General features: G+C 42.4%; 1 protein-coding gene across 6 annotated transcripts in view; it reads right to left on the reverse strand.

Moving 5' to 3' along the window:
- Window positions 1-714: 714 nt before the first annotated feature.
- Window positions 715-14616, reverse strand: part of LOC135919284 (protein cappuccino-like) — a 42763-nt gene continuing 28861 nt past the window's right edge. For 3 of the 6 annotated variants that reach the window (XM_065453022.2, XM_065453021.2, XM_065453023.2), the window contains 4 exons: window positions 13374-13518; window positions 10492-10641; window positions 10035-10137; window positions 5394-7210 (listed from right to left, as the gene is read on the reverse strand). In XM_065453022.2, coding sequence (XP_065309094.2) covers window positions 7145-7210; window positions 10035-10137; window positions 10492-10641; window positions 13374-13518 — 464 coding nt within the window. In that variant the 3' untranslated portion in view covers window positions 5394-7144. Of the gene's footprint in view, window positions 2123-2717; window positions 4021-5393; window positions 7211-10034; window positions 10138-10491; window positions 10642-13373; window positions 13519-14616 lie in introns of those variants that run through there. The other 3 variants (XM_070521796.1, XM_070521797.1, XR_011507354.1) reach the window with 3 other exon arrangements.

The following is a 14616-nucleotide window of genomic DNA, read 5'->3' on the forward strand; positions in this document are numbered from 1 at the left end:
TGCTAGCCGTCTCGAAGATGTCAGCTTGACGTATCTCTAGCTGCTTCTAGCCTGTTCAAGCTGTATCAAGCTAGCGAGTAGCCAACTTGTGCCTACTGGGCCTGCACTACGTTTTGTTGGTTTTAAGAAAGTTTATCGATGCGCTTCGTCTGTGGTTTTGGTCCCTGCGTAATGTTAAGGTGCAACATGATGTGGACGAGCCGTACATCCGCGAATGGGGACTGTCTTTCCAAATAATTTGAGCGTCGTATGCGGTGGTTTCCGCGGAATGCACGCTGTGGCGGGTTATACGTGGAAAGATACGGCACACAGCCGGCGAGTCCGAGTCCCTGCGAAGTGAGGAGAGTCGGGCGCTTTACGTCTTGTTTGACGGGCACTAGCTCCGTTGGGCTACAAGAGCAGCACGAGACGGGATATATGATGTCCCATCACTATACTTCTCTGCACGAGCGGACATGAAGTGCAAGTAAAAAGGAAAAAAATAGCTCTAGCAATTTAAGTTTCTTAATGCAAACTGTGTTACAAGGTTTGCCTTTAGGGAAGTCTCTGGTTTAATTATAGGGGCTTTTTCATCGTGCACCAAAATTTCAGTGTGCAAGTGTTTTTTGCATTCTGCGATCGTCAGCATGCAGGCGTTGTTGGCTGGAGTCGATCCCAGAACCTCACTCTCTGCAGAACGGTTAGGCTGATAAGGAACGTATGGAACACAACACGAAGCGTGTAAAGAGCTTTATTTGTCTCTAAAATATTATAAATAAATATAAATGAAATAAATACATCTCGAAGGAATGGACCATCTGCTTTGAAAAAAAAAAGTGGGGGGAAACAGTGGAATGTGCGTCTTGTCAAAGTCAATAAGTGCTGCCTCTGAAAAAACAAGTGTTCATCACCCAGGGAGCTTGTACAAAATAAAGAAGCTGCTATGTGCACTACATTCCCCAGCCAAACTGAACAGACTCAAATAAAAAAAAGGTCCAGAGTAGAACATCTTTGGCAGAGTCCACCACGTCGATCTGCTGAAATAGGCAGCCATACCATGCAACCGCAACATCTACAAGTGTATACAGTAACAGCTGCTGCAAGGCAACCTTTACGTACAAGCAAAAGAATCACTCGTCGATAGCATACCACTCGTAACAGCACAAGTTATTATTCATATATGGTGTGTACTGTATTAAGGGTCCTTCACTTCAGGTTTTCCATTTTTACATCTGCGACATAAAATTTTGGGCAGTGTTTTTTTAGCTTATAGTAATTTGTAATAAAGGTAAAAAATTTGGGCTATTCTCCTGCAAACAGTTCACAAAATCATTTTTCCTTTTGGTTGGTGAGAGGGACAAAGCCTCGCAAAAGAAAATCGCAATCAGCATGCACTCTTGCTTTTTCAGGTATACCATACTTGATTAGCATTAAGTGTGCGTTATGCATGGCTGAAAGCCCATTCCCACACAGAGGGGACACCTGTTTGTAAAACCTTAGAGTGGTTTCAGTGTACTGCTGCGGAACTACTGCAAATGTCCCAACAGACTCCCTCCCAACTCTCACCAAAACCAGGTATAAGTGTGTGTGAAATGTTGTCAGAAAAATGGATTTCACCTCAGAATGAAGGACCCTGTGCACACAAATTCAAAGCCAAACCATCAACAAATGGAAGTTCTTAGTACAAAAAAAATATTGCAGGTGCAATTCACAGATGTCTCCCAAATGATATGTATCATCCATTTCAACAAGTGGGCACAATCTGCCACTCCTCCAAGCAACATAAGACAATTTTGAATTACACAATGTGATCACAGAAGTAGGGGTGCACATACAAATCATACACAAAAATAATTTATACAAAGTATACCCTTTATCGCAGTTAGTAACATGTCTCTTGCAGTCACAGCAATGCGAGTATTCTTGCAGGTGTGCTAAAAGTGCTTATGAATGTCACATAGAAGTAAACCAAACCTAACTACACAAAGCCACAGTAGAAGCAGTCTGTCATATATGCATACATATGTTAAATTAGGCGACACTTTTGCATTTGTGGCTTTAATTTGATCTCTGTCCGACAACCCGAGACATCGAACAGAAGCCCCTCCAGCCAGGTGCATTTCCCACACACTGGAATGGTTCTCTGGAAACAAAAGCAACTAGCATGAGCCGATTAATCTAAGCTTTTCAGGCACAAATTGTCTCTACAGGCTGAAAATTTTGCTTTATGATATTTTTGGGGGTTCGTTAGCACTGTTGAAAACGAGCAAAATCAAAGCAGTAAAAAAATTGTATCCAGAAATACACAAACTCCAGGCATGAACTCGAAACACTACTTCAGCTACAGGAATGAGAATGAGCTTTTTAAGATACGGTTGGAGACACCCAGCCAGTTCTGAAGTTCATCTGATGTAAATCATATCGAGCATGAAAAGAAAACGGAAACAAAGAAATAGAAAACCTCCTGTTGTGGTGACGTAGTGGCACTTTTGGAAAGCACATCCTATCTTCTAGCATTTTTTTTCTTCTAACAAACTTGACCCATGACATTCAACATTAAACAAGTCTAGTAAGCAGGGATCTTAGAAGTTGCAAAAAAAAAATAATCATCATCATTCTTTTTACTAGTTGCTCGTTTTGCTAGTTCCAATTTATGTAGTTAGCACAATTTTAGACGCAGTGCCGCAAAGGCCCAATCATCCTCCAGCGTGCCGATCTAAGACAAAAGCTTGCAGCAGCAGTTAAAAGCGTGCCATGCCCCAGTACACCTGCGAGTCTGCCGTACACCTGATCCAGCAGGCAGTTATATCAGTACAAAGCAATGAAGACATGACAGATGCTCACCGATCAACGCAACTGTTAAAACAATAACAATTTACGTTGTCAACTGCACTCATCTATGCTATTCGCCTCTGAATATGTAGATATGATAGCGAAAATAAAGTTCAGTTAGAATTGCAGATCCAGGCACACTACTACTCCCTTTTGAATAAATATGATAGCGACGACAAAGCTTGCATAAGAGCTGCACATTCTGGCACACTGTTTCTGAAAACACCTAATTGGTGCAAGTCATATTGCTCAGAGGGTCACGCATCGCAAACAGCTGATATGCCTACCAAACCTGGGCAAACCCAATGCCATCTTGCACAAAAAGAAAGAATAGGCCTACCCGGTTCTGTGCAGTCATGTGTGAAGAGCTTAACGCAAAGTCCGAACGACTGAAAGTTGAGCAAGTTAGGAGGGATGCACGTTACTGAAAGGCAAAGTGTCCGGGTATGCTAGAACGCAAAACTGTCGTTTCTGCTGTCCTGCCTTCCTGGGAGCCCTTGTCAAAATAAATACTCATCACCCTGAGACAAAGTATTCAAAAGGTAAAAACTTTGGCTACAACTTGAAGCCAGATGCATGTGTTTGGAAAGATTGGTTGCGCTTTCTAGACGATCACGAGGAAGAAGACGGGACAGGCAAAGACAGGACAGGCGTCTTCTTCCTTCTGATCGTCTAGAAAGCGCAACCAATATTTCCAAATGCAATGAACCAACTTGCCCAACAACGCATTCAGATGCATGTGGTACCACACAGGCCGTCCCACATAACTTGAGCCAAGAGTTTAAAAAAGGAAGGCACGTCGGAAGCGAATTGAACCAAAAGCATACTATTTGCAATAGCCTACAGTAACTCGGACAATGTTTTTTTTTTTTCCATAACTCACTAATTAAGGTTAATTACCCAAATTTTTAATTATTGGCCGAGGGCCAAAAGTATGATACACAGATTTGTAGAGCACCTTCAGAAACCACCGATCAAGTTGTTTCCTTTATGATATGTCTCGCGCAGTCCTTTCTTCCGGGTTGCAAAGAAAGCCCCGCGAAATTTGAAAAAAGCCACGTGACAGAGCGTTTGCGCTGTGGTATTGTGCTGCTCTCAAGCATGCGTTTGGTGCTGCAAGCCTTCAAGCATGCTGCTGCGATATTAAAACAGTAACTGAATTTATCAGTCTCGCATATAAGGCAGGAGGTGACTTCGAGGCTAAGGAGTCTGAAAAAAAAAAAAAAACCTCAGCTTATATATCAATAAATACAACAATTCTGTGGCGAGTACTTTTTGTCTTGGGTCTTGGTAGAACAGGCAGTTTAAAGCATGTAAAGTTTGGCAAATATTTCACGTTGCAGAAAAAAAAAAAATTTACTGTTTGTGCAATGTTATAAAGACATTAAATACATACGATACTGCTGACAATTACAGTTGCGGGACAAGATGATGCCCTAAAGCTAGGGTGCGCACTTCTTATCTTACCAGTATCAATCAACAAATGGGTCTGCCACTGTACATACTAAGCATACATACGTACATACTAAGCCATAAAAATTTAGGTCTAGAAGTGCGTCCAAATGCTTTTGTAAGAGAAAGTTGTAGTTATTCCTGCAAAACAATCATCAATGCAAGTTACCCAGCTAGCGTCCCATGATGTTTTTCAGATGTACAGTTCTGTGGTGTTCTCAGATATTTGGTCACAAATTCTCGGTGGAGGGTATCACATTCTCCGCAGAGCACAAACGCAATCCCAAAGTAAACTTGCATTTTGAATTGAAACACTTTTACATGCAGTCCAACAGTCCCTCCACAGTACGATTCAAATAAATTTATGCAGTGAAACCTCGATATAACGAATATCACGGGAACACTAAAAATCGTCCCTTATTTTGAAGTTATTGCATCGAAGACACGAAACTAGCATTAAAGACTAATTTCAACAGGAGGAACCAGCTATATTTGCAAGCCGTACATCCACAAATACATTTACGCCATTTACAGACTACGCACGACATGAGTGAGAACGCACACTTATGATCTGAATATGAAATAAATCGTAGTGGGGGTCTACGAATCAATTTTGGCCACCTGAGGTTTCGTAACATGCACTGGCATACACGGGCGTTCTTGCATTTACCCTGCATCGAAATTCAGCCGTTGCAGCCGGGATTTGAAGCCCCGACCTTGTGTTTAGAGGCAAAACAGTCTTACGATGGCGGCTGTTTGAATTGTGAACGACGTACTGGGTGGAATCTCACACTATCCAGCGCCGACAGTGCCAATTTGTGCAGTTTGCGATTTTAGTGGGCCTCTATTACTACGGGCAATGGTGACAGGGCTGGCGCACATTTGTAATCGCAGCCATCTGCTGTTGATGATGGTGCGCTTAATTTTTCACGGCTTGAATTAACTGAACTTTGTGGGTTTTTTACATGCCAAAACGATGATTCGATTATGAGGGACGTCATAGTGGGAAACTCCAGGTTAACTTTGACCACCAGGGTTTCATTAACGTGCCCCCTAATGCGCAGGACACCGATGTTAATGCGACCGCCGCGGCCAGGGTCTCGTACCATGACCTCATGCTTAGCAGCCCAACACCATAGCCACTAAGCCACCGTGGCAGGTTTTTCACGGCTTTGTACGTTTTAATTGTGCATAATATTTCGGGTTACGAATTCGTTATATTGAGGTGCTACTAATACAGACAAAGCATACATGGTCACTCATTATTTCAATATATTCTATTTTGAAATTTGTTGTAATGAAATAATTTTTACGTAATACAATAGGCTTTTGGCTAAGTACTTTTCAAATTTTTGTTGTGAAAATATTGTTAACATGAAGCTGGTAGTAACGAGATTTCACTGTATAAGCACATCCTACTGGGTGTTCTTTTAAGCTGCACCAAATTTTTTAAAGATTGCCTATGGCAGATGGCACAATTCTAACCCGAGATCTAAATTACTCGATGAGACGGCCATTACTTATACTAGAAATCAAAATTTTCAATTGAATAATTTGCGTAATTATGCTAATTAGCTTTTGCATTATTTACTTTATGCCACATATTTCAATCTATTAGTTATAGCCGCTGAGTTCACACAGCATATCCACTTGGAACAAATTCCCTAGACAGCACCAGTTCAGATATATTAATTTTTGAAGTGTCTCTCGAAATGCATTGGTGCTTCAGTTATTTTTGTGCTTCAATGCATAACACAGCAGTTTCTTAAAAAGTAACTGGAACGCAAATGCATTTCGTTGGAAACAAAATTAATATATCGGAACTGGTGATACCCAGAGAACTCATTCCAAGCGAATACGCTGTGCGCACTCGACTATAATTCGTAGATTGAAATATGCAGCATAAATTATTAATTTAGAAGTTAATCAGCACAATTATGTGAATTATTCAATTGAACATTTTGATTTCTCATAGAAGTAATGGCCGCCGCATCGAGAAATTTAGATTTGGGGTTAGAATTGTGCTATCTGCCATATGCAATCTTTAAAAATTTTTGTTACTTCTGTAACATTGTATGGGACACTTGTAGAATCGATAGCATCACTAACATGCTCTGTATTGATTAAAAAGTTTGAACTAGAATTTTTTGTGTTGAGTTGATAACAGCTGCCCTAAAATGCTCTGTAAAGTGGCAGTTAAATGTTTTAATCGATCTATGAGGTTACAACAACAATCGCAACTCGCAACCAGCTGTGGCCAGCCATGCAAATACCACCTGTCGAGAACTAAAAAAAGATAGCATATTTTGTTTTCTTTTTGCACTTGCTTCGTCAACCTCATACAACCACTTACAAGACACCTGCAATCTTGCATCGTCGAGACAGTGCCATATCCTAATGACTGGGACAGTATTATACAAGGATTCATTTGATTTTCCCTTTTCTACGTCCTTTGTCACATTCTGGTGAAACTAAGTCTTCCATATTGTCAGTACTGGCCACTTGCTGTGACCAGGGACAAATTAATAGAATCGAAGGAAATCAATCCTTGCACAATCCAGCCCCTGTTTATCGCACCAGTAAGTGCTCATCACGTATGCAAAAAAAGAAATGGTTCCCTGGCTCCCGCATCTAGCCAACACGTTCGACGACTTGAGATTCATGATTCAACACAGCCTTGCAACAGCTGACAGACAGATCCAGCACGAAAGTCACCCGACGTACCTGTTACACGCAACAACAACTGTGCGCCCTTAACAGCGTTAATCTCTCATTAAAAATAGTTATGTCACACTATGTATATACATATACTTGTATGTCAGCTTCTGCACACCGCAGGCTACAAAAGTCAGATCTATTCTCACAAAGATATCTTTTTTTTTTAAGGTGCTCCAGACGCAGGAAAGCTCTGTCCAAGTTGCTGCATCCTTTTCGTCATTTTCGCTTTCTGTTCAGAGAGAAAGCAAAATGCAAAACAAAGAGTCAAGCTCGCAAAATGACTGACTGCTTAACCTCTTAACTGGCAAGTCAACTCATCGTAACAAAGGTTACACTACCTTGTAATTCAGACACATAACTAGTAAACAATGACATTAGTATTTGTTTATTTACATATACTGCAGGCCAAGTTTGGGCCAAGCAGGAGTGGATTAACAAGTCCACAAACGAGGAAGTATCATATACAGCGGAAGATGCTCGCAGTTAATAAATTATGTCATGCAAACACTGAGGCAGTAAGAAAGAACTGAAAACGAAAGGAAATTTAAGTGCTTTGAATTTGCTTCCAAGCGTTAGACAATAACAAGGCACATATATTTGATGCAAACCACAACAGTGAAGTGTACAATAGAAGAATAGAATTTGTAAATGCCATAATATTGCTCGAGAGTGAAGTGTGTTATATGTATTGAATGTGTCATCAGGCAATGAGTTCCAGCAAAATATTGCATGTGGAAAATATAGGTCACATTTTTTTTCAAGAGCAGTAAATGCGCTAGAGGCATTCCTGGTTTCATATTTCTTTAAAGTTCACCATTCTGTAACTCAACAATAGAACATGATATCAGAATTTTGTGAACAGTACCCATAAGACATCTTAAGCATTATACACCACCATGAAATATACCAATAATTTATGCTAATATACTAATTACTAATGAAATATACTAATTTATGCTTAAAGGGACCCTGAAACGATTTTGGCGATTTTCTACAAACGTACTGAGTCGTTAGAGTAGGTTCTTCTGATCATTAATTGATGCACCTAAGTGCTCTGCGTAAAGCGTGTAATTTATTATAAGGTTTTAAAAATACCCATCGCTGCCGATCGCAGCGCACTGCTCGGCGGAATTTTAAGCCGCCCCTACCCATATGATGCAAATAACCCATATTACGTCACATGGGTGAGCTATCTGATTGGCTGACCAGGGCGCGTGGTCGATAATTTTTCCAACTTTATGGTGAACAAATGATGATCGTAATAGTTGGAATGTTAGTTACTTTGTTTTTGTAAAAAGAAAATAACTTAAAGAGAATACACAAGAATAGTTTTTAGTACACTTCAGCACTTCCGGCACACAGCAAGTGTTGTCTGCTTGTGTTACAACGTACTCCATTTTGACGAGAGCTCCGCGGTCAGAGTCGGTCTCAGTCTTCGCGAGCACTATGATTCGACTTTGTTGCCTTGTGGACTGCAAACTTAGCGACCTGCAAACCGCGAGTCCAGTATTAGGGCAAACGCAAGCGCAAGGGGACAGGGTCTGGCCGCTTGACTGTGCCGGGATGAGCCACGAGATGAGCAGAAGGGCAAATGTGAACGGTCTGCACGGTGCAGCCACCTGGTGGCACAGAGCTCAACCATACATAGTAGCAGCAACGAAGTGTATTCTTTGCTGCTGGTGTGTATTTTTCGCAGGAGTGTAATCATCAACACGTTGATTTATAAATGTTTAAAATGCTTTACACTTGGTTAGAGCAATATTAGCGCTTTGTTTGACTGGTTAAGCGCTGCGCCAGCAAGTGTCTGGACCGTGCAGACCGATCAGGCTGCTCACGTACGTCTACGCTAAAGTTCCTTCATCAGCTTGAGTTTATGCCTCCAGTCATTTGCCGAAATGACCAGCTTGCCTGTTTTTAGCGGAGTACCGGACACGTTCGGCGCTACGACAGAGTGCACGCAACGCACGCTGCTTCGATAGCTCTCGGTCGACGGCCAAGCGGCTAGCGGAGAGGTCTCGCGCGGGAGGGGACGTGCTCCTAAACAACCGGAAGTGAGCGATGTGACGTCGCATCGTGACGCTGAACCAGTGAAGGCGGAGCTTAGCGCCGCTCGCTCGGCGAGCGAGTTGAGGAGGAAAAGCATAGCTAGGGAGGAGGGTAACTTCTAATCGCTTGCAGCTCCATTAATACTTAACGCTTCACTTAAATTGTGGTGCGAATGCTCTACTTAAGCTGTACCCTACGCGCCTACAAAATTTGTCCGAACCGTTTCAGGGGCCCTTTAAGAACGTTACAGAATTGTAAACATAGTAGCAAGTTTACATAAGATTTGTCTGCTTCAGGTGCTTTAAAGTGCCATCTACCGAACTTTTTCGTGCAGAGTTACACATCTAAACTTGATGCTCCAGTTTTTTTTTTTTTAAGCTGGCAATTTCTGAAAATTTTTGCAGAAAGCTTCCAATTCAGCTTTCTCACTGAAATGCAACAAATTTCATTTGATTTTTTTTTTTGGCATTTGTCCAACCTGAGCATTTCTGCGTTTCATATGCATTCGAATAGGGAAATCAGAGTTGGCTTCCTCTTAAACCTTCATCTTAAAGAGACACCAAAGGAAAATATTAAGCCAAGTTACATCAATAAGTTGTTCAGCTGCAAGTCGTCTTTTTCTCTGTGCTAATGAATGACTTTGGCGCCTATAAAATTGCCGCTGAATATCCTGCTGCTGCTTCTCATTTCCGATAGGTCGCGCCTGGGTGGGTGGGCTGACAGAATTCTCCCGGGCTCCCTCTATGCCGCTCTTTGCGAGTCATCCAGTGTGGACATCGCACGAGACGTACTGTAGTCTACAATAAATGGAACCGCTCGAATTTGCAAATTTTTCCCCATTTTCTCGCCTACGACAACACTGTTCTCACTACGAATGACAAATTTGTTATTTGCAGAAGCCCACTCTTTTAATCTAACTCGACCTAATATTTTCCTTCAGTTAACCTAACCTAATTAACCTAAGGCCAACCTATGATTAGCATCATCAGGCACATGCAATTGCTCACCAGGCCAGATGGCTTGTTGTTCCTGACCTTCACCACCTCGGACATCACGCTGGATTTCTTGGCTTCCTGCAGGTCCTTCACCTTCTTCCTAGCTGCCTCAAAGCTGGAGAAACAAAAGAAAAAAATTAACCAGATTGTGGAGTTTTCATGTGCCAAATCCACAATCTCGTAATGCAGGCCGCAGGTGGGAGACTCCGGATTAATTTTGATCATTTGTAGTTCTTCAATGCGCACCGAATGACCAGTAGACTAGCATTTTTTTTTTCATTATGACCAGTAGACTAGCATTTTTTTTTCATTATGCCCCCATAAACATGCGGCTATCGAAGCCAGGCTCAAAACCACCAACCTACCAATTTAATGGCCTATATAGCTGGCTGGAAACACAGCTTACTCTCCACTAATTCCGAACTTAAATTGGTCAGAGGCTTTCTGAAACTTTGTGAGCACAGCTTACTCAAGCTTGATCTTGCGCTGGACCTCCTTCTTCCAAATGTTCTTGAAGTCATTGCAGAAAGGCACCCACGGAGTGAAGAACTCCTTCGGCCACTCGGACTCAATCTTGGACTTGGGCTGCAAGCTGAAGTAGTCCTTGGTCTCCAGGAATCTGAGAATAAGAAGCAGCACAGACACTGAATTCTGAATGGGAGTCGGCAACACCCACTGTCAAAACACACACACTGAGGGCATGGGTCCGTTACGGATACCACACTGATCATACCATCCCTTGGTTACATGCGGAACTCAACATTCTCAGTTTATTTTTGCAAAGTTCTTTCCTTCTTTTTCTTTCTTCCAGTGAGTTATACAGGGTCTTCAAAGTCAAACAGTAACAGCGGGCTCACTTGAGCTCGTTGGTACACCTCGTCAAACAGCAGAATCTTGAACAGCACAACACAGGACGAAGAAAGGAGACACAGGACAGAGTGCTGACTGACAACCAAATGCTGTTTACAAAAGGGGCATTAAATACATGAGGAAGATAGTACACGCAAAAAAGAAAGAAATATTAGGACAGATGGTCCCATTTCGCTTGTCTATAGGGATATGGACGGAAAGGTAATGAATGTGTCCCCAAGTGTCGGCATGCTAAATGCTTCAGAAGATTTCCTGCATGCGCTGTTTCAAGTATCTTTTTAACTTTTGAAACTTGTCAAAGATCGAGGTGCAACTGTACCTTTGACAACACATAGCAAGACGACTCTGCAGAGAGCCTCAAAGTAAAGCTGCATGTTCACGTAAAGCAGTAGTCGATACATCTTCCTGTTTGCCCAATTTTATAGCAATTGCACTTGAGCACAATTTCACATACAACTTGGGTGCGACACTCAACAACACGATGAGCAATGTTGTTTTACAACTTGTTCTTGATTAACTCACTTGCACAATCTACTGATTTTGTTAGGGGTGCTAAATATTACGTTAAATCCAGCCTTAGCTGTGATTTTAAATATGTAGGGGGATACGCCATGCATATATGGAATAACAGCAAACCTAGATATTGAGGGTGGCAACCTTCGGTTGGATCCCTTTGCCATTTTTTATTCTCACTGACTAGAGCTACAGCAATGCTACGCAGGATCTTGCTCGGATAGCCATCCACTTCTGGCTTGTCAACCTGTGCTGAAAAGCTCTGTTCTACAGAGTGCTTGCACAAGCACATGAACGCAGCTCGCAAACAGTGCTTTCGTCATGCCTCATTTTACAAGTCTGCAATGCACAGAATGGAAGAAGGCTTTTCTTCGAGTAAGGCACGTAGCTCCAGCACATGCGACGGGGCTTGAAAACAATTCCCATGTCTAGATATCTTATTTCTTAGGTGCAAGCATGCGCTGTTGATGAACAATGAAGCATAGACTGGTTGACAGATGCACCTGCTCTGCGGTGCTGTGTGTAATCTCGCATATCTCGCATAATGAAAAGACGCTCAAAATGCTCAAAAGTTCATGTGAGGTATGCTTTCAAGTGTCCATTAAAAAAAAAAAAACTACGATAACTTGTCCAGGCATGGTATTAAGCCTACACACTTGTTATTCAAACCATATGACCACGAAACACTGAGTGATGCATTTTTATGACCTAACTTCTTGCAGAGCTTCTACAGCATTGCATGCAAAGTAGGAAACTGAGCATAGCTAGGCGTAAGCTGACGAGTTTCATCCCGGTGGAATACAGTTGAACCTCACAATAATGAAATCTGTGGAGAACGTGAACTTTCACAGGAATTTCATTGGTGTGAATGAGACAGCACAGAAAGGGAATGCGCTGAAAAACAAAACTTTCTTGTCGAAGTTTCTTTGGCCTACTTTGGTGAGCCTAAATATAGAACCCCATTCCTGACATCACAAAGTGCGCCCCATGCGTTGCCGATAACTTTTGGCGATACAATCACCATTGCGAGATTTCATCCAATTGAGCATTGGACATATCTACATCTATGGGCGACAGCATTGATACACTAACTTTCGTAAGATTTTGTTTAAATTGGCAACAGACGGGTTGGAGCCAACGGGTGATAGCATTGATATGATCACGCTTACGAGATTTCAAGCGGGTTGGTCTCTACAAGCAACAGCATTCCTCCAGTGCACGCTGTTGCCTGTAGAAGCCGACGCATCCTGTGCCAAGTTACGCAAAATCTCGCATTAAGTGGTTGCATTCACCACAGCGACTGACTGAACATACAGCCCCATCGGACAAACCTACGGCTAGCAACGCTGAATTTACACGTGGTGCCTGTTGGGTGGTGCCAAAGCCAGCATTCTTGAAGCAGGAGACGCGTATTCTCGGATCTCAATCTTTTTCTCTAGCAGATTATGCAGTGCACATGGCAGACAAGAAAATGTCACATGTCAGAGTTCGACAGCGATGCAGCCGTGCCACTTGAGACAGGCAATTAAAAAACATCATGGCGGACCTAAAATCAATCGTCTTCTGCACTTTGCTGTCTTCGTAAGTAAAAATGGTGGTGACCTCGCAAGTGTGCCGCAGCAGTACTTTATGCAATTTAAGGAGACAAAATGCATTTGAGCACTTTTCGTACACTTAGCGTTACATGAATTCCAGCATATTTAAATTATGCAGGAATGCAGCTCAGCGACGTTTCATTGTCGAGAGATACGAAATGCATTGAATCCTACGGCCGTTCGCCGGGGTTACGAAGATACTTCGTTTGAGGCGAGAGTCTCATTGGCTTGGGTCTTCGTCATCACGGGTTTGACTAGTACATCCAATGTACGGGGCTTACGTTGGTTCTACACAGGCGGAACATTGGACCAATGCTGGGCCCGCTACTAAGCACTAGCCGGGAGAGACACCCCGATGCCGGCAGCCACTCACTTGAGCCTGCACTCCTCGAGGTTCTCCTCCTGCTCCTTCTGTTCCTGGCTTGCCTTTTGCAGGAATGTGGTCATCTGCTCCCGGAAGGGTTCCTGGTGCTCGCCGTCCGAGTTTGCCAGCACCTTCTGCACCTTGGACTCGCAACCTGAACAGCGACAATTGACGTACAATTGTGCGGAAGCAGAACGCCCCCAAATGAGATGCACAGACATGTTTTCCTTTAGGAAAAACTAAAACCAAGGGTTAGGGTGCACACCTTCACAGCTGTTAACGCAGCAAAATATCCGCTGTTGCCATACAATATATACCATACTGTCCCACTACAGTACATGCCATACTGACATGCACGCTATGATACAGAATGCTTGATTTCCATTTTGTAAACTACACTGAACAAAAACATCACATAATTTATACAGTAAAACATAAAACTTCATAGGCATTGTCAAGTTGTTTTTTTTTCTATCAAGCCACAAGTGTGCATCTCATAAAAAATATATTACCATTAATTCTTAAGAATTAGTCACTGGACTTATGTTCCCAAGTGGGAACTACATCTTTGCTTGCTGATACAGAAATGGTGGCCAAAGTCAAAAAGGGTGAGTTGTTAGTCTTGCGCAAGAAAACCCATCCGAGACTTACTACATGACTGAGGTAACAGATGCGCAAGAACACTCGTGCCATCGTTGGCTGGGATGCAACACCACAAGAAGCAAAAACGAGAAAAAAAATCTGAGCAAAGAAAGTGTCTGTTCGTGCAAGGTGTATGCAAGCAAACTTTCATAGCCATCAATAATTAAATTTCTAAGTGGAAATTCGGCACTCCTACGCAGGTTGTGTTGCTAACTGACATCGACCACACCGCCAAACGCCGGCCTTCACCATCACATGAAAATGCCTGCAAAATACCCCTTAACAGCTTCACTGTAAAAAAAAAAAGAAAAGAACATCGGGGACAGAAACAAATGTGCATAGGAACCAGGTGGTGCTCTAGCACCATGGCTTTCTCCTACGAAGCAATGGTTTCTTACATGCAGTACAGCAAGACCGCAGCTTTTTCTGTTTCCTCTAAGATTCATTCTCACACTGAACAAATTGTTTCTTACCTGCTTTAGAAAAAAAAAATGTCTGTCAGTGGGCTAGCCACATGCATAGCATCCGTTTGAGTGGCCCTCAACCACACTTTTCCTGTGCCGAATTTATTGGCTGTGGCGATAATCCAGAAAATTCCAGCAAACATTTC

Source organism: Dermacentor albipictus, chromosome 7, assembly GCF_038994185.2.
Source record: "Dermacentor albipictus isolate Rhodes 1998 colony chromosome 7, USDA_Dalb.pri_finalv2, whole genome shotgun sequence".
NCBI lineage: Eukaryota > Metazoa > Arthropoda > Arachnida > Ixodida > Ixodidae > Dermacentor > Dermacentor albipictus.